At 49.7% G+C, this 20115-nt stretch overlaps 1 protein-coding gene across 1 annotated transcript in view; it reads left to right on the top strand.

Annotated features, from left to right (window-relative positions):
- CARS2 (cysteinyl-tRNA synthetase 2, mitochondrial) overlaps positions 1–20115 on the top strand; it is a 442315-nt gene that overhangs the window by 400289 nt on the left and 21911 nt on the right. Inside the window, exon 13 of the mRNA XM_085622177.1 lies at positions 19088–19189. Coding sequence (XP_085478303.1) covers positions 19088–19189 — 102 coding nt within the window. The remainder of the gene's footprint in view (positions 1–19087; positions 19190–20115) is intronic.

Raw genomic sequence — 20115 nt, 5'->3', positions numbered from 1 at the left:
TGTGGTGTATACGCCTCCTCGGATGCCTACGTCACCGCCTCCTCCCCCACCACCTCCGCCTCCACCACCACCGCCAACACCACCGCCACCACCACCGCCACCTCCACCGCCACCACATCCGCAGCCACTGCCTCCGCCGCCCCCACCACGGTCGTTACCACGCACTCGGTCGGTTTCCCTTCCGAGGTACCCGACTCCGCCGCAGGGGACTCCGAAGCCGCGACGCCCGCGGTCGCCGGGACCGGCTAGACCGGCGGGCAGACCAAAGCCGAAGAGGTCGCGCTCCCGCTCTCTCAGGAGGAGAAGATCACGGAGCCATGGACGGTCATTGTCGGACTCAGGACGACGCCGTAGGAGGCACAGGTCCAGGTCGCACACGCGATCCTCGACCAGAGACTTTTCCCCGACGCTGTCGGACTCGCCGGGGACTAGGGTGTCTCCGGTGGACGATTTGGTCTCTTTCCAAGAGGTGCTGTTGAGAGGGGCAGCAAAGTTGGGTATCACGGTGACGGTTCCAACACCCACGACGTCTGTGATATTCGAGACACTTCATAAGAAACATCTGTCTCGCCCTCTACTGCCCCTTGTACCAGGACTAGTGGAACCCGCGTTGGAGCTGTTCCTCACTCCCGCGGCGACGAAGGCCGCCCCCTCCAGGCTCATGAAAAAGTATAGGGCCCCGGAGTCGGACCCTACCTTTTTGAGGGTGGACCCGAAGCCGGATTCGGTCATCGTGACGGCGGCGAGAAAACAACATGCGACCGCCCCTTCATCGACGGTCCCGCCTGACAAAGAAAGCCGCTGGCTGGATTCTGCGGGCAGGAAGGTGTGTGGGACCGCCGCCACCACCATGAAGGCGGCGAGTGCAGGGGCCTTGTTGGGCCGTTACGACCGGGCCCTGTGGGAGTCCCTGCAGCAGTATGCGGACCTGCTGCCCCGGGACAGGAAGGAGGACTTCTTGGAAACAGTGCGCGAAGGCATGCTGGTTTCTAATCAGGTGATCGGCGCGGCGGCGGATGTCTCCTTGTTGGCCGCCCACGCCTACTGTCATGGCGTCCACCAGAGGCGGCATTCGTGGCTGCGCCTGACGTCCCTCAAACCAGAGGCGCAGCACAGAGTGGCCAACCTGCCCTTCTCTGGGGAAACCCTGTTCGGAAAACATGCGGATGATGAGATGGCCCGCATGAAGGCGGAGGCGGAAACCCTGACGGCCGTCGGGTTGGAGAAGGCCGAGAAGAAGAAGCGCCCGTTCCAGAGGCGGTTCGGGTCTTCGGGCAGAGGGCGTGGGCAGGGTTCGGGACAGCAGCAGCACCAACAGCAGCAGTTCCGGAAGCCCTTCCAGAAACGCCAGAGGGGTAGAGGAGGCCAGCAGGCGACTACCACTACCAAGGGCCCGGCCGGGTCTCGGCCCTGAGCGGCTACTTCCCCCTCAACCGTTACCCACTCCAGTGGGGGGAAGCATTCAACTTTTTCCGGCAGAGTGGAGAAAAATTACTCAGGACAAGTGGGTGCTGAATATTGTTTGCAATGGATACAGTCTTCGGTTTATCAGCCCGCCTCCAGCGATTCCGCCGGTCAGCTCTCAGTTCCAGCTGAGAGAGCTCCAGGCGGAGGCAGACATCTTGTTGAGAAAAAAGGCGGTAGAAGAGGTACCTCTGTCTCAAAGGGGAAGAGGTCTGTACTCTCGGTTCTTCCTCGTTCGCAAGAAGGACAAGAACGAGTTCAGGCCCATTCTGGATTTGCGACAGGCAAACAAATGGATTCGCAGAGAGAAGTTTCGCATGCTATCGTTGCACCAGATTTACCCTCAGCTGCAACGGGGAGACTGGCTCTGTGCCATAGATCTACAGGATGCGTACTTCCATGTGCCCATAGCACGGAAGCACAGGAAGTTCCTGCGATTCCAAGTCGGCGCCAATCACTATCAATACACAGTACTGCCATTCGGGCTAAAGTCTGCGCCCAGGACCTTCTCGAAGTGCATGGCGGTGGTGGCAGCACATCTGCGAAGGAACAAGGTGTTTGTCTACCCGTATCTGGACGATTGGCTGATCAAGGCTTCATCCTTCTCGGAAGCGCAAGATCACTTCCGATGGACGTGCGCTCTCTTGCACAAGCTCGGGTTACACGTCAACATGTCCAAATCGGTCCCGACTCCGGTCCAGTGCATACAGTACCTGGGAGCCTCCATCGATACGCGGTCAGCAAGCGTGTCTCCTTCGGAGGAGAGACGGTTATCACTCCTTCGGAAGGCTTAGGACCTCAGGACTGCTCCATCGACGACAGTGAGGAAGGTGTCTTCTCTACTGGGATCGATGGCCTCCTGTATCTTCCTCACGCCTCACGCACGGCTACACATGAGACCACTGCAGGAGTGCTTGGAGGATCAGTGGGATCAGAGGACAGGCTCTTGGGACGAAAAGATACGACTGTCGCTGCATGCTCTTCAGTCTCTGAAGTGGTGGTGTTCGGCGGAAAACCTCCTCAAGGGGGTTCCCTTCCACAAGGACATTCCCACGACGAGTGTCGTGACGGATGCGTCTCTCCAGGGCTGGGGAGCGCATTCCGGGGACTTGCAGATTCAAGGAAAGTGGTCTCCTTTGGAATCGACGTACCACATCAATTTCCTGGAACTCAGATCTGTCTTCCTGGCACTGAAGGCCTTCCTTCCGTCCTTCCAGACCACCTCGCTGCTGATACAGACGGACAATACAACCACGATGTATTACCTCAACAAGCAGGGGGGGTCGAGATCGCGCACTCTGTCGCAGGAGGCGCAGGCGATCTGGCACTGGCTGCTGGCCCGAGGACTGACGATTACGGCCACGCATCTGCCAGGGGTGCAGAATGCTCAGGCGGACGCCTTGAGCAGGCTGATTCAGGAAAACCACGAATGGGTCATAACGACGAAGTACTAGGAGAAGTCTTCGCAAGGTGGGGGACTCCAGACGTAGATCTGTTCGCCACCGCCGAAAACAGCAAATGCCGAGACTTCGCATCCAGGTACTACCAGCGGGGGACGCTGGGGAATGCACTATGGATCGATTGGTCGAACAGCTTTCTGTACGCTTTTCCACCCATTCCCCTGATTCCGGCAGTGCTCATCAAGCTGTCCCAGTCCAGGGCGCAGATGATCCTGATCGCCCCGGAGTGGCCCAGGCAGTGGTGGTTCACGGACCTACTTCACCGGTCTCTCCTTCCTCACATGCGGTTGCCGTGCAGGCCGGACCTTCTCACGAAGTTCGGGGGGCGGATGGTGCACCCCAACCTCTCGTCTTTGAGTTTGGCGGCATGGCTCCTGAAATAGTGCAATATGGCCATCTGAATCTACCAGACGATTGTATGGACATACTGAAGGAGTCTAAACGACCTTCCACTAGGACATCCTATGCTTACAAGTGGAAGAGGTTCTGTATCTGGTGTAAGTCCAAGAACTTTGATCCGACGACATGTAAGGAAGATGTCATCCTTCCGTACCTTTTACATCTGGCGCAGTCTGGCCTTAATTTCCATTCCATTAAGGTTCATCTGGCTGCTTTGACTGCTTACAGGAAATGCCCTTCACAGACTTCCTTCTTTCAGATCCCTGTGGTCAAGGATTTTTTGGAAGGCTTGAAGAAAGTGTTTCCTCCCGTCAGACTTCCCTCGCCTTCCTGGGACTTGAATGTGGTGCTGTCCAGACTGATGAAGGAGCCTTTTGAACCCATTCACAAGGCTTCATTGCAGCACCTATCCTGGAAGGCGGCGTTCCTAGTGGCCATTACATCGGCCCGCAGGGTGAGTGAACTTCAGGCATTATGTTGTCAAGAACCTTATACTGTATTTCATGCTGCTAAGGTTGTGATGCGTACTCACCCTAAATTTCTTCCTAAGGTTATCTCTGACTTTCATGTCAACCAGACCATAACTTTACCTACGTTCTTTCAGAATCCCTCTTCGCCAGCGGAAAGGTCTCTCCATTCCCTGGATGTTCGGAGGGTGTTGAAATTTTATCTGGATAAGACCAAGGATATTCGTAGGTCTGACCAATTGTTTGTTAATTATGGATCAGTCAGGACTGGTCTTGCTTCCTCTAAGCAGTCCATTTCTCGGTGGATTGTGTCCTGCATACAATTGTGTTATCAAAAGGCTAATAAGACCTTAGGGGGTAAACCTAAGGCTCATTCCACCAGGGGCAAAGCTGCCACGACGGCTTTGCTGCGTAATGTTCCTATTGCGGAAATCTGCAAGGCGGCCACTTGGAAGTCGGTCCATACCTTTGCTGCGCATTACTGTCTGGACTCGGATGCCAGGGCAGATGCTCAGGTTGGGCAGGCTTCGCTGCGAAATTTGTTCGCACAGTAGTGGTTTTGTCTTGTTGTTCTCCACCGCTGTTGTTGTGTGGGGATGGGCTTGCCATTCTATTCACTAGATTATGACTATACACAGAGATCCCCTAGTACAGAAGGAGTAGTTTCTTTTCTGTAACTCCAGTTCTGTAGTAGGGGTATCTCTGTTATAGTCATAAGCGCCCGCCCTCCTCCCCGGTGGAGAGATAATTATTCATATGTAGAATGCTACAGGTCTGGCGTGCTACGCCTTCAAAAAGAACTGAAAGTAAATGGGACCTGCTGGGCATTCTGGGATACTGGGGAAAGTTCTGGAAATCTGGAAAGTTTTCTTAAAGGCACAGTATCCTGTTCTAAGCCACAGAATGGCAGCCTATGGGGCTTGTCTGTCCACTCCTTCCTCTCTATCATTCCAGAGGCTTTTGCTGGTAGAGGCGGGGTTTTTTCCTATGTGGAGAAAAGCTGGACAGGCAGTGCTGTTTGTGGATGTTGGTGGAATTCTAGTTGAAGTACTGGACAGTGTAGCCTGTGGGTATAGGCTGCATTATCTGTCTTTAAATTAAATTCTCTCTTAAAGGTGTATGCAGGTCTGCATGATTTGTCACCTTTAGAGATTATTTTTTATTGCTCCGGGGTCCACGCACATGGGTGGGACTATTCACTAGATTATGACTATAACAGAGATACCCCTACTACAGAACTGGAGTTACAGAAAAGAAACTACTCCTACTTCAATGGTGAATGACAGTGTCTGCCAATTGAACTAACCAGTAACCACTGACAGGCCAGGACCGCAATTACATGCCTTGTGTCATCGCCAAGCATCTAGAAGCTATTTTAGCGGCCATTTTGTTGGCAACTTCAGTCTTCCAGGAAATGCTTACATCAAGACCATGAAAGAAGCACTAGTCAACCTGCTAGACTTCTTCGGCATCAAACAGTCTAAATTGGCAGTGCTGATCAAGGTTACAGAGTATCATCCTGGACCTCAAATACTGATATATGCTGTCCCAAAAAAGCAATCCACCATTATCCCTTGATGGAACAAACCACACATTTAACAACCTGCAAACAAACTCTTCTTACATTGGTCCCCGAAAGTCCACCAGGAAGCCATTCCTCTCATTTAAAGGCTTGTTTGTCAACACCTTCACAATCCCCTCAGACGCTATCACAGATGTCACTTTAACACCCTCATACCGCATGCTCCAAGCCAGCATGGACAACCATGCACACATGAAAACAAACACGTCAGAACCCAAGCCTTTAGCCCCCATCCTCCCTAGAACTCATGGAAAGCAAACACTGGCGAGAGAAGTAATGGTTATGATCTAACGTCCAGAAATGTCTCAAAGGTGCTTAAAATACTTGGCCGAATCCAGAAGTACAGCTTCCTGTTACAAGTCATTAACTCCACCTCAAGCAGAAGCATCACTCTTTTCTAGGCTATCAACTCCGTAGTCTTTAACTTCACGTCGAATGGAATAAATCGTTCAGATTGAAAGTGGCCTTTCTTAGCTTTATACAACAGACCTCACTTTTAATGCCTTAGGATGATGAGCAAAATAATTTGACAACTGATATTCTGATGTATTTGATAAATCATTGCAAGTCTTGCAAGGTTTATCTTGAGTAAGCTTGCTCTTCTGCTATACCTTAGAGTGAAAAACGTGTTGGCGTTACCGGAAGAGTCTGTTTTTGGAAATACACAATTGCTGTGCTTAGAAATAGCAAAAAAAGACTTGGAATCTGTGTGGATACTTTGATAATTGTTGGGATGAAAAGTTAAAACTTTAAAGAATGCACACAGTTGAAGAAGAAGCTTGGTAAGCTCAGGAAGCACATTGACACTGAAACACAAGTCACTATCCCTTTCATACATGTGTAATGCATCCCAGTGGACACACTTCACCACCTTGACTTTAGAATACCTCTCCAGTCTAAACAGCTATCTTTAAGGGCTACATTATCATACAAAGAAAAGATCAACCCAAAATGCTTGATAAAGTCCATTATAGGTAAAACACTGCTCCACAGAATTAATAATCTCCTTCCCAAGGCTTTGTTCCTGAGTCTGTCAACACTGAGCAGATCCTTCACTGCTGAACAAGTCCAGCCTTGACGCAATCTCTCTAACTCTTAGTTAGTCTTAAGTCTTTCTTTCCAAACAAGACAATCTTGAAATAGATTGCTGTAATAAAATGCTCTTTTTGTATGGTCCCCTCCAAAGCTTTGGACAGATACTGCTGTTTGTTTTACTCAGAGTGCACTGAGGCCTGCTAACCAAACCTCAGTGTCAGCGCCCTGACCCTTAAACCTGCATGTTTTATTGACCTATTCCCAGTTGGCACAAGCTAACTTACTTTTAAGTCCCTAATATATGTCACCAGGGATTCCCAGGGCCTGTAAGTTAGAGTGTCCCTTCAGGGGGACTGCTGCACTTATTCTTCCACCCTGAGTGGTACAAGGTAAAATGTGACTCCCAGTCTGCACTGCAGCCTGGAGGGGCAGTTTAAGACTGCTAATTCGACTTTGCCACTCTAATCGATGGGAAAGCCCAAACTCTCCATTTAATGTATGGAAGTCAGCCCTCCAGCAGGCCTATCGAGTCCTAAGGCAGGGTGCAGCATAGTTACTGGGAGAGAGACAGTTACATGCTGGCCCCTCAATGGTGCTAACTTCAAATTGGGACTACCTAGGTTGGTACTTCAAGGTATCAAACAACTTGTTACATTAAAGTTGACTTGATCCCCGAGTTGAAATTATTGTAACTGGTTGCCACATGCAACGTTTAGAAAGTTTCCCTTCTTGTCCATTATTCCAGTGGTTATTTGCTGAGGTTGGCCACGAGACAGCCTTCTGCCCGCCTGGGGAGATGTGTCAACGGCTCCCAGGACAGGTAACAATAGAGGCCTACCACTGGAGGAGGTGTTACCTCCTCCTGTCTGGAAGCCACACCGGGTGTTGGCCTCAAAGGCGAGCTTCAAAGGGAAATCCACCTTTGAACGTCAAATGGTGAACACAATAGAGTGGGGCTGCTCTTTTGTTCGGGAAACAGGTTGGCGTTGGGGACAGAGAGGGGTAATCAATGACCGAACCAGTTTTACCAGGAGCTTGTAGCCCACGGGTAGCAACCCCCCTAGGGTGGACTTCCAAGCTCCACACACCAAGAGAGGGGTCCATACGAATATATGACGTTACAACGCAAACATTTACAACGCATGCCTTTACAACACAGTTTTTACATTGCAACATCCATTACAACTCATTATTTTACATCGCATGCCATTACAACGCATTTTTAGAAACTACATTTACAACGCATTCCATTAGATCGCATTATACCATTACAACTCGTACCATTACAACGCATACCATTACATTGCATTTAAGTGTTGGATAGTGTAGGGGTAAAAAATACTTTTCTAACTCTAGTGAGTGCAATAGTAGGGTAAGTGTTAGATAGTGTAGGGGTAAAAATTACTATTCTAACTCCAGTGAGTGCAACAGTAGGGTAAGTGTTGGATAGGTTAGGGGTACTATGCTTTGCAATGGAATACTTTGTAATGACATGCGATGTAGTGCCTGCGTTGTAGTGACATGCGTTGTAATGACATGCGTTGTAGTGACTTGTGATGTAATGGCAGTGTTGTAATGACATGCGATGTAAGAATGTTGCGTTGTAATGACTGCGTTGTAAAGGTAGTGCGATGTAATGATTGCGTCGTAAAGTTTGTTTCCCGGTCCATACATCTTGGGAACTACACCAGAAGTTGTCATCAAGCGAGAGGGAACCTAGAAGCCCATTGGGTAGTGACTGCGACCACTGCTGAGGGCTCTTTCTGGGCACAAAAGGGAGATGGTGGGACTTCTCCACTCAGGGTTAGGGCTATGCCCCCTCCAACAGGAGGTGGGCAGAATAGAGGGTGTAGACACACCAGGTAAGAGGCCCATTGGTCACTACCTGTCACTCCCTTGTAAACGCCCCTAAATTTAGTATTTAGTTGGCCTCCCCAGACACTGAACAGTAGTATCCCTGGACAAAAGAGTACGAAGAACAGCTGTCCCTGAGGTTGCAAATGAATTGCCTGTACTCCTCCTCTGGCCCAGTAACCTCCCAACTTCATACCGATGACTATGATGATGGTGATGTTCTCCCTTATGATGACGAAAACCTATTTCTGGATCTACAGGATGAAAGTGGACTGGCCAGCTCCCCAGAAATTGGTCTTTCCTCCCCTAACCCAACTATGGCAAAAGAGGAGTCCGACTCCTCGCAACAGTGATTAGGAGGGCAGCAGAAGTTTTGTATCTCACCCTTCTCACAGCAGAGGTGAATATGAATGTTTTAATTGAGTTACTTAACCCAGGCAAAATGAACCAAGAACCTCTGCTTCCGTTCAACGAGGCCCTTACTGATTGCCTGGTGGGCTGCTGGTGGATGAGTGAAACCAGGATCTTGCTCCCCAGTTAATAATGGTAAGGCCACAAAGACATGCTCCCGGGATCCATATTTTCTCCTTCAGCACCCCATTCTGGAGAGCTTGGTTATATAGGTGTCCACAAGTCGCTTTAACCCTAATTTGTTTCCCACAACCCATCCTGCCAGAGAGTCAAAATGCATGGACACATTCGCCCAGCGTATGTATGTTTTCTTCCACCAGCCTTTCCCTTCGGTCCGTCAACACTAGTTGCATCCTGGGGAGTTATATGCATGCTTTGTGGGTCAGAGTGATGGACATCTTACCAGCTGTCCCGGATGACATACACCCAACCCACCAGCTCCTCATCACTGATGGCCAGTACACAGCGAAGTAAAGCATTAGTTTGCGCTTAGATACAACAAACTGTCTGAGTAGGGCAGTCAGGACCAGCATGGTGCTGCACCACGTATGGATTCTCTGCACAGGCTTCTCTTTCGACATCCAACAGTCTTTGATGGACATGCCTTTCAATTGAACGAGATTGTTTGGAGCGAAAGCAGACTCAGCCATAAAAAGATTTAAGGAGAGCAAATCAACTGTTCAGCAGTTCCCCATTTAAACTCTCCCCTTTTGAGGGTTTTGCAGGGGTTACCAGCAGGGGCAATGTAAGTACATGCCTCAGTATCAACAGACCTTCCAGTCCTTTTGAGGCAGAGGCTTAGGAACAAGGCAACATAATGCAGGTCCCCAGGGACAATGCGCTGCCCAAACCCTAGTACTCCCTCCTGCAGTTGGTTCAAAACATCACACTGCCTGGAATTGTCACCCACACCGCAACATCTCCCGGAGTATCATTTGTCCATACTCCGAAGAAAAGTTCAAGCTCTTCTGGCCCCAAAGATTGGGACTGATGTTGCTTCCGATATTTTTTGGTGCCAAACAAAAATGAAGGCCTTTGGCCGATCCTAGATCTTCGCCCTCTGACCTTCCTCTGGAAGGACAAGTTTGAAATGCTTGTCCTGGCCCAAGTTCTCTTTGCTCTGAATCCAGGACGCCAAGTCCCACATTACCATCCTGCAGTGCCACAGATTCTACATGCAGTTTCAGGTAGGCCAGGAGCACATTCAGTTCTCCGTGCTCCCCTTTAGTTTTTCCAGTGCCCCTTGAGTGTTCAGCAAGGTGATGGTGGTGGTCGCAGCTCATTTGCGGAGGTTGGGAATACCAGTCTTCCCATATCTCGACAACTCACAACTGAAGGCGGGCTTGCCTCAAGCATTCTTAAGCCACCTATGGACAACGGCTGATCTGTTGACATTGTTGTGGTTTCCCATCAATGTGCCAAAGTTACACTTGACTCCTTCCCAACGGCTTCCCTTCATTGGAGCCATCGTGGATACGGTGCTCTTCTGAGCCTTGCCGCCGCTTTAACAAGTCCAGGACAATATGGCTATCTGGTGTTTAAACCTTTGACCTGGGTTTTCAGTGACAGAGGTTCTGAGGCTTCTGGGCCTCTTGTCCCCCTGCATCCTGCTTGTCGACCACCCAAGGTGCACATTTGGGCTCTGTAGTGGGCTCTGGATTCTCAGTAGGCTCAGCTACAAGGAGACCGCTCAGAGTCTATCCAGATGTCAAAGGAGACTAGGGAAGACCTGCAGTGGTGACTGCTCAACCACAGTTTGAACAGCAGCAGACTGCTGTCCCTACGCCACCCAAAACTGACAGGTGACGGATGCATCACTGCTGGGTTGAGGAGGTCATCTGGGAGAGATGAGCATCAGAGAACACTGATCTCCAACAAAGCCCTCCTCCACTTCAAGCTGCTGGATTTGCGAGTGATTATTTTGGATCACCACCAGCGCCAACTCCATTGCTCCCATCAAAACCCTCAGCAACAGAAGAACCAACAAGCATGCCAACTGGCTCACCCCTGAACTCATAGCTTAAAAACACAATTACAAACATCTGAAGAGAACGCTGGCGCACCAGCAGAGACCTCGTCAACCACACAGCCTTCAAGATGGCCCTTAAATCCTACCACCACACCATCAGAAAAGCGAAGAAAGCCGCTTTTTCCACCCAACCGCACCAAGGAACATTTCCACATCGTCAAAGAATTCTCCTCCCCTGACACCGTCGGAAACTCCATCCAACCCTCCCAGTCCCTCTGCAACTCACTCGCCAACTTCTTCCACACCAAGATTGCCAACATCTACAAAAACTTCGAACCCCAACCTCTGCAGCCAGACCACTCTGCTCCTCTCACCAACCTCCCAACCAACTTACTGACTGACTGGACACCTCTCTGCACCTAAACCACAACATCCATCATGTCCCCCATCCATTCAGGTGCTCCAAACGACCCCTGCCCCCACCACGCCTTCAACCTCGGACACAAAGAAATCGGACTCCGGCTCACCAGCATCAGCAACTCGGTGTCCCACTTCGCCACCTTACCTGAAACCACGCAGAAGTCAAACCCCTTCTGAAGAAACCCACAGCGGATCCATCCAACCTCAAAAACTACCGCCCCATCTCGTTCCTCCCCTTCCCAGCCAAGGTACTGGAGAAAGCCGTCAACCGCCAGCTCACGACTACCTGGAATTCAACAACCTGCTCGACCCCTCTCAATCCGGTTTCCGCTCTAACCACAGCACAGAAACCGCCCTTATAGCCACCATGGATGACGTCTGAGCCATCCTTGACCATGGCGAGTCAGCAGCCCTGATTCTCCTTGACCCTTCAGCGGCCTTTTACACCGTCTCCCACCACCTCCTCATTCAAAGACTTCACCACATCAGCATCTACGGCAATGCCCTCAAGCTGCTATTCTCATTCCTCACCGGACGTACTCAGAGAATCCACCTCCTGCCATACAGCTCCGACCCCAAGAGCATCATCTGTGGCTTACCCCAAGGCTCCTCTCTCAGCCCCACACTGTTCAACATTTACATGACACCTCTGGCACCCACTGCTTGCAGCCACTGTCTCAACATCATCTCTTATGTCGATGACACCCAGCTCATACTCTCCCTCACTGAAGGCACGGACACCACCAGAGTGAACATCCAGAACGCCATGACTGACATCGCTGACTGGATGAGATTCAACTCCCTCAGACTCAACACCAATAAAGCAGAAGTGTTTTCCTTCAGAAGACCGCCCTCACTGTGGAACGACTCCTGGTGGCCCTCTGCCCTCGGATCAGCACTCACCCCCACCACACACGCCCACAACCGAGGAATGATCCTCGACAGCGTACTCTCCATGAGACATCAGGTTAACTCAATTGCCTCCACCTGCTTCAACACCCTCAGAATGCTCCGTAAAATCTTCAGATGGATCCCAGCCGACACTAGAAAAACCATCACTCATGCCCTCATCAGCAGTCAACTTGACAACGAGAGCGCCCTCTATGCTGAAACCACCACGCTCCTCCTCCTCAAGTGCCTCCAAACAATCCAGAACACAGCAGCTAGAATCATCCTGGTCCTACCCAGACGTTGCCACATGCCCCCCCCCCCCCCCCCCCTCTGTAGCCTGCACTGGCTCCCTGTCAAGAAGAGATGCCTTTTCAAGCTGCTTACGCACGACTACAAAGCCCTCCACAACACGGGACGGAATATCTGAACTACTGCCTGACCTTCCACCAGACCACCAGACACCTCCAGTCTGCCTCCCTCGCCCTCACCACCGTCCCTCGAATATGTCGTACCCAAGCAGGTGGTCGCTCCTTCTCTCACCTCCCCGCCAAAGCCTGGAACGACCTCCCCATCCACCTCCGAACTCTACAACCTCCGCCAATTTCAGGAGTGGACTCAAGACCTGGCTGATAGAGTAGCTACTCCCCGGAGTGACAAACATGCTCTACAAATCTAAATTGATTGATTAATTGACTTGGCACTGAAGACATTCCTCCCGACCATCAAGGAGGAATGAGTACGTGTCTTACACATAACACAACTGCCATGTGGTATTGCAACAAACAGGGCAGACTGAGTTTGTGGGTCTTGTGCCAGGAAGCGCTACATCTCTGGAAGTGGCTGAACGCTCAGGACATTCCCCTGATTGCCCAGTACCTGGCAGGATATTTAGATGCCAGAGCATATGAACCCAGTCGGCATTGCCTAGCGGATCATGCACTGTGCCACTCTCCGGTGCCACAGGGCATTTTCCAGCAATGAGGAGAAACGTGGCTCCATCTATTCACCACCGCTGAGAATGTGCTGAGACACAGCTTTGGAGTACCCAAGGCAGTATCCCCTCTGAGACTCCTTCCCTTTCAGCTGTGGCTGGGGAGACCTGTATGCCTTTCCGTCCCTACCTCTCCTACCCAGAGTCCAGAAAAAGATCAAGAAATATTGGGCCCAAGTCATCCTAGTGGCTCCGGACTTAGTGAGGAGATTGTGGCACCTGGAACTTCTAGCCATGAGCATTTGTCTTCCTATCTGGCTGCCCCATTGGGAAGATCTGTTGCAGCAGCAGGGCTGATGGCCTATATCCAAGCCTTCACAACTCGCACCTCTATGTGTGGAGACTGAACGGTGACAGCTGATGGCTTTTGATCTTCCTTCCAAAGTGGTTGGTATCATCTTGGCAGCCATCCACCCACCAAAACGGTATGCACCAAATGCTGGGAGAATTGTTTTACCTGTAACATCCAACCCTTAGATGCAAAGTCGTCTGACATCTTGACTGTGGGTGAATGTTTCATTCATTCAGCATTCTGTGCATCATTTGTTGCGGCAGCACTTTTCGCTCTAAGTGTGATGGGTATGTCCAGATGTGGGTCCCTTGCTAGCTGTGCCACTGGATTCAAGCTAGCCTGGCTGATATGGGGTGTTACCCCGAATCTGGTCCCAGGATACTTGTTTCCGGTTGAGAGAGGACCTGGCTTGGCAGTTTAGGCTGGACTGTTCCCATGAGGCACAGGGTCAAGACTGATTTGCATATGGCTGGGTCCAAACTGGAGTGGCGTAGTGAGCAAAAGATCAATGGATTTAACCCAGATCTCTGGACTGGGGTGAATGTTAGATTCATTCAGCATTCTGTCCATCATTTGTTGCTGCAGCACTTATCACTTTTCAAATCAAGTGTTGTAATGTTTTTCTTGAAAGGGCTGAACCACATGTTTCTGCCAACATCTTTTGTGATGCGGTGGGACCTTAATTTGGGTTCTCACTTACCAGATGTGCACTCCCTTCGAACTGATGCACAGCTGACCTTTATTCCTGCTGACCATGAAGACCATGTTCCACATCACCATGACATCTGCAAGGCAAGAGAGTGAACCCCATGTCCTGTCCGTCCAACAGCCGTGGGGACCCGTGCTCACTACGCCACTGGAGTCAAGCTATCCTGGCTGATGACGGCTGATAGCCAGAAACCGGTCCTAGGATGCTTGATTCCGGTCCAGGGAAGACATGGCTTGGTAGTTCGGGCTGGACTGTTCCCATGAGGCACAGGGTCAAGACTGATTTGCATATGGCCATGTCTGAACTGGGGTGGTGTAGTGGGCAAAAGAACGATGGATTTAACCCAGATCTCTTGACTGGGGGAGAATGTATGCATTGTCAGCATTCCGTCCATCATTTGTTTGTTGTAACGCTTTTCGCCCTAAGTGGGATGGGTATTCCCAGACGTGGGACCCGTGCTCACTACGCCACTGGAGTCAAGCTATCCTGGCTGATGACGGCTGATAGCCAGAAACCGGTCCTAGGATGCTTGATTCCGGTCCAGGGAAGACATGGCTTGCTAGTTCGGGCTGGACTGTTCCCATGAGGCACAGGGTCAAGACTGATTTGCATATGGCCATGTCTGAACTGGGGTGGTGTAGTGGGCAAAAGAACGATGGATTTAACCCAGATCTCTTGACTGGGGGAGAATGTATGCATTGTCAGCATTCCGTCCATCATTTGTTTGTTGTAACGCTTTTCGCCCTAAGTGGGATGGGTATTCCCAGACGTGGGACCCGTGCTCACTACGCCACTGGAGTCAAGCTATCCTGGCTGATGACGGCTGATAGCCAGAAACCGGTCCTAGGATGCTTGATTCCGGTCCAGGGAAGACATGGCTTGGTAGTTCGGGCTGGACTGTTCCCATGAGGCACAGGGTCAAGACTGATTTGCATATGGCCATGTCTGAACTGGGGTGGTGTAGTGGGCAAAAGAACGATGGATTTAACCCAGATCTCTTGACTGGGGGAGAATGTATGCATTGTCAGCATTCCGTCCATCATTTGTTTGTTGTAACGCTTTTCGCCCTAAGTGGGATGGGTATTCCCAGACGTGGGACCCGTGCTCACTACGCCACTGGAGTCAAGCTATCCTGGCTGATGACGGCTGATAGCCAGAAACCGGTCCTAGGATGCTTGATTCCGGTCCAGGGAAGACATGGCTTGCTAGTTCGGGCTGGACTGTTCCCATGAGGCACAGGGTCAAGACTGATTTGCATATGGCCATGTCTGAACTGGGGTGGTGTAGTGGGCAAAAGAACGATGGATTTAACCCAGATCTCTTGACTGGGGGAGAATGTATGCATTGTCAGCATTCCGTCCATCATTTGTTTGTTGTAACGCTTTTCGCCCTAAGTGGGATGGGTATTCCCAGACGTGGGACCCGTGCTCACTACGCCACTGGAGTCAAGCTATCCTGGCTGATGACGGCTGATAGCCAGAAACCGGTCCTAGGATGCTTGATTCCGGTCCAGGGAAGACATGGCTTGCTAGTTCGGGCTGGACTGTTCCCATGAGGCACAGGGTCAAGACTGATTTGCATATGGCCATGTCTGAACTGGGGTGGTGTAGTGGGCAAAAGAACGATGGATTTAACCCAGATCTCTTGACTGGGGGAGAATGTATGCATTGTCAGCATTCCGTCCATCATTTGTTTGTTGTAACGCTTTTCGCCCTAAGTGGGATGGGTATTCCCAGACGTGGGACCCGTGCTCACTACGCCACTGGAGTCAAGCTATCCTGGCTGATGACGGCTGATAGCCAGAAACCGGTCCTAGGATGCTTGATTCCGGTCCAGGGAAGACATGGCTTGGTAGTTCGGGCTGGACTGTTCCCATGAGGCACAGGGTCAAGACTGATTTGCATATGGCCATGTCTGAACTGGGGTGGTGTAGTGGGTAAAAGAACGATGGATTTAACCCAGATCTCTTGACTGGGGGAGAATGTATGCATTGTCAGCATTCCGTCCATCATTTGTTTGTTGTAACACTTTTCGCCCTAAGTGGGATGGGTATTCCCAGACGTGGGACCCGTGCTCACTACGCCACTGGAGTCAAGCTATCCTGGCTGATGACGGCTGATAGCCAGAAACCGGTCCTAGGATGCTTGATTCCGGTCCAGGGAAGACATGGCTTGGTAGTTCGGGCTGGACTGTTCCCATGAGGCACAGGGTCAAGACTGATTTGCATATGGCCATGTCTGAACTGGGGTGGTGTAGTGGGCAAAAGAACGATGGATTTAACCCAGATCTCTTGACTGGGGGAGAATGTATGCATTGTCAGCATTCCGTCCATCATTTGTTTGTTGTAACGCTTTTCGCCCTAAGTGGGATGGGTATTCCCAGACGTGGGACCCGTGCTCACTACGCCACTGGAGTCAAGCTATCCTGGCTGATGACGGCTGATAGCCAGAAACCGGTCCTAGGATGCATGATTCCGGTCCAGGGAAGACATGGCTTGGTAGTTCGGGCTGGACTGTTCCCATGAGGCACAGGGTCAAGACTGATTTGCATATGGCCATGTCTGAACTGGGGTGGTGTAGTGGGCAAAAGAACGATGGATTTAACCCAGATCTCTTGACTGGGGGAGAATGTATGCATTGTCAGCATTCCGTCCATCATTTGTTTGTTGTAACGCTTTTCGCCCTAAGTGGGATGGGTATTCCCAGACGTGGGACCCGTGCTCACTACGCCACTGGAGTCAAGCTATCCTGGCTGATGACGGCTGATAGCCAGAAACCGGTCCTAGGATGCTTGATTCCGGTCCAGGGAAGACATGGCTTGGTAGTTCGGGCTGGACTGTTCCCATGAGGCACAGGGTCAAGACTGATTTGCATATGGCCATGTCTGAACTGGGGTGGTGTAGTGGGCAAAAGAACGATGGATTTAACCCAGATCTCTTGACTGGGGGAGAATGTATGCATTGTCAGCATTCCGTCCATCATTTGTTTGTTGTAACGCTTTTCGCCCTAAGTGGGATGGGTATTCCCAGACGTGGGACCCGTGCTCACTACGCCACTGGAGTCAAGCTATCCTGGCTGATGACGGCTGATAGCCAGAAACCGGTCCTAGGATGCTTGATTCCGGTCCAGGGAAGACATGGCTTGCTAGTTCGGGCTGGACTGTTCCCATGAGGCACAGGGTCAAGACTGATTTGCATATGGCCATGTCTGAACTGGGGTGGTGTAGTGGGCAAAAGAACGATGGATTTAACCCAGATCTCTTGACTGGGGGAGAATGTATGCATTGTCAGCATTCCGTCCATCATTTGTTTGTTGTAACGTCCAACAGCCATACACATCGTTGTTCCTGGACAAATTGGTCTTCCAGATGAAAACGGCATCTCTGCCGAAAGCAGTTTGCCCTTCCACTTCGGGCAATCCATCACCTTGCCGGCTTTTAGCGCTCCACCTCACATCTTTAAGGAAGAGGAAGGTCTCCACCATTTTGACCCTGAGATGGCACTCAGTTTTTACATTGATCCGACCAGAGATCATCATATAGATGATCAACCGTTTCGGAGCTCCCTTAGTGCTAAAAAAAATGAAAGTGTTGTAAAAAAGAACCATATCCTGATGGATTGTTTTACGTGTTAAGATTTGCTATGGGCTAGCCGAAAAGCCGAACCGAGAAGCTTGTGCGCTCATTCCACCAGATCGAAGGCTGCTACCACTGCACTGGCATTGAGCCAGTCTAGGACATCTGTCAGGCTGCTACGTGGTTGTCCCTCTACACATTCACAAATCACTAATGCCTGGATGGGCAGGTCCAGCAAGACTTCCGAGTTGTCCGCTCTACCCTGCAGAATTTCCTCATCTCAGCCATTCCACAGGCCCACCATCTGGGGAGCTACTACTTTGGTATGTTTTCCCAAGGTGAGGAATTTTTGATTAGAAATATCTTATCAGAAGAACAAGTTATTTCTCTTTGTTAATGCCTTTTCTGGTGAGGACTCTATCTAACCACGGATTCATCACCGAACTACCTTCCTGCACAGTCTGTGGAATGGACTCATAGATTCCATTAAAATAGCCCAATCTAGAGATCTGCACACTTGCATATTTTGATTTCTGTGGGTTCTGGGGTTGACGGAGCGGACAGAGACCAGATAGAAACTGCTGTGAGCATGCAGAGGTGATGCAGATATAGTGGCCTCAGACATCACATCCTGGAAGGGACAGATCTGACATGGAGCTGTATGACACAATGTACCGAGACACGAGGGAATTGCTATCAAAACTATCCGGATGCAGTCTGGCACCCTGAGGAAATCACAATGTGAGGAATGTGCAGTTAGAGTCCCTACAAGAAATGGAGTAACAGAAGGTAAGAAATTTATTTTTAGGGCTAGGTTACGGAATGCATCTGCCTAAACATCTAGCCTTTCTAGGTAAAGTCCTCGGAACACAACAACACTAGGACTGGGAAAAAACTGGCAATAGGACAGAGCGAGTTGCCACAGCTCAAACATGTACTAAAAACATTTCTCCTACTCCCCACACAACGCCAGTGAGAATACAAGGTGACCAGCAATCCTGGGAATGAAGCAGAAGAAGATCCTGCAACAGGCTTCTGTTACATAGCGGCATTAAGGATCTCAAGCACCCTGAAAAGGACACCACATGCCAATGACAATCCCAATGGCACTGCGCCATCTCTCATATGTGCATAGTTTGCCAGTAGTTGTTGGTACGAGCCGTGTTTGAGTTTCAGGATATCAACAGCTGATTTTCCACCTATTTCTGTTCTTCCTGTTACAGTCATGCCAAGGTTTTATTAAGCCATTTTAAGTAATTGTGGTGGAAGTTTAGAAGTGAGTTGTGAATAAACAAAAGTTATTTGCACTTATTGGAGAATCAATCAAGAAAAAGAAAACTGGAAAACCAGTCTACTTTGCTGTATATTGTATTGGCAGGTTACTTCGACAAGTGTCAGATTTCCATCCCCCAATTTCAGCTATTGGAGTACTATTGGATTCTGTTGTTATTTATATGGCAACAAATGGCAAAACTGTGGTAGCAAGTGGTACATAGGAACACATTTCTATTGTGCTGTAGTCATTTCCAATTTTTCATGATAGAGTGACTGTAATTTTGTATTTTTTCAGGAAACTGAGAGATCACCTACAAGTGCTGTTGTATATGGGACTATGGTTTCCTACATTGAACAATTTTTTGATACACTTGGGATTTCTTTGGAAGGCAGACAGGTATGAAACAGTTTACTTATATTCTTATGGAGCACTGGTGTGCATGATGGAAATGTATATTAATTATCATTAAAGGTTAATTGATAAGGTAACCCAGTGTTTGTATATGGGAGAAATAACCTTACAACAGTGAAAAATGTCTTTAGGAGTTTTTCACTGTCAGACATGTAAAGCTTAAATTCACATGTCCTACTTTTTAAATACCATGCACCCTGGTCTAGCAGTGGTTAAGACCTACCTTAGGGGTATCTTTTAAGTATTAACAATGAAGGTTTATTGTCTCCTTCTCTATTTTTCCAGATTTGGGGGGGGGGGGGGGGGGGAGGCACGCCCTATGACTAACCGTAGTGAAGAAGAGGGAGGGAGGAAGTGTTAATACGTACTACTGCCTTTTGTGGGACAGTTGAACTTCTATTAAGTTTTCATAAGATGTTGTTGCTGTTTGCAGTTATTCTAATGCTGTTTCCTGAAGCGGGGGAGGTTGCATTGTTGTCCTATGCCTAGGACTTACTTACTAGTTGTATGTTGGGCTTCTGCCCTGTGCTGGTTACACACTATTGGTACCTTGTAAAATCCAATAGAGATATTTTGCAAAAGAAATGAAGGTTTAGGCCTGGCAAAAGTTTTATTTTGGCAGGTCGAAATGGCAGTTTAAAACTGCACCACAGGCTGCGATGGCGGTCCTGAGGCATGCTTTTCAGAGCTTGTTTAGTGGGTGGCATAATGAGTGCTGTAGCCCACTACTAGCGTTTAATTTACAGGCCCTTGCTTCATGAAGTATCCTTTACTAGGAACTTGCAAGTAAATTAAATGTACCAATCAGATGTAGGCCAAATGTACCATGCTTTCAATGGAGAGCACAAGCACTTTACCAGTGAATAGCAGGATAAAGAGTCCTAAAATCTAAAAAAACTGATTCAGCAAAG

This window comes from Triturus cristatus, chromosome 8, assembly GCF_964204655.1.
Source record: "Triturus cristatus chromosome 8, aTriCri1.1, whole genome shotgun sequence".
In the NCBI taxonomy this organism is placed as follows: domain Eukaryota; kingdom Metazoa; phylum Chordata; class Amphibia; order Caudata; family Salamandridae; genus Triturus; species Triturus cristatus.
The sequence above is the reverse complement of the archived record's forward strand: the minus strand, read 5'-3'. Positions and strand labels throughout refer to the sequence as shown.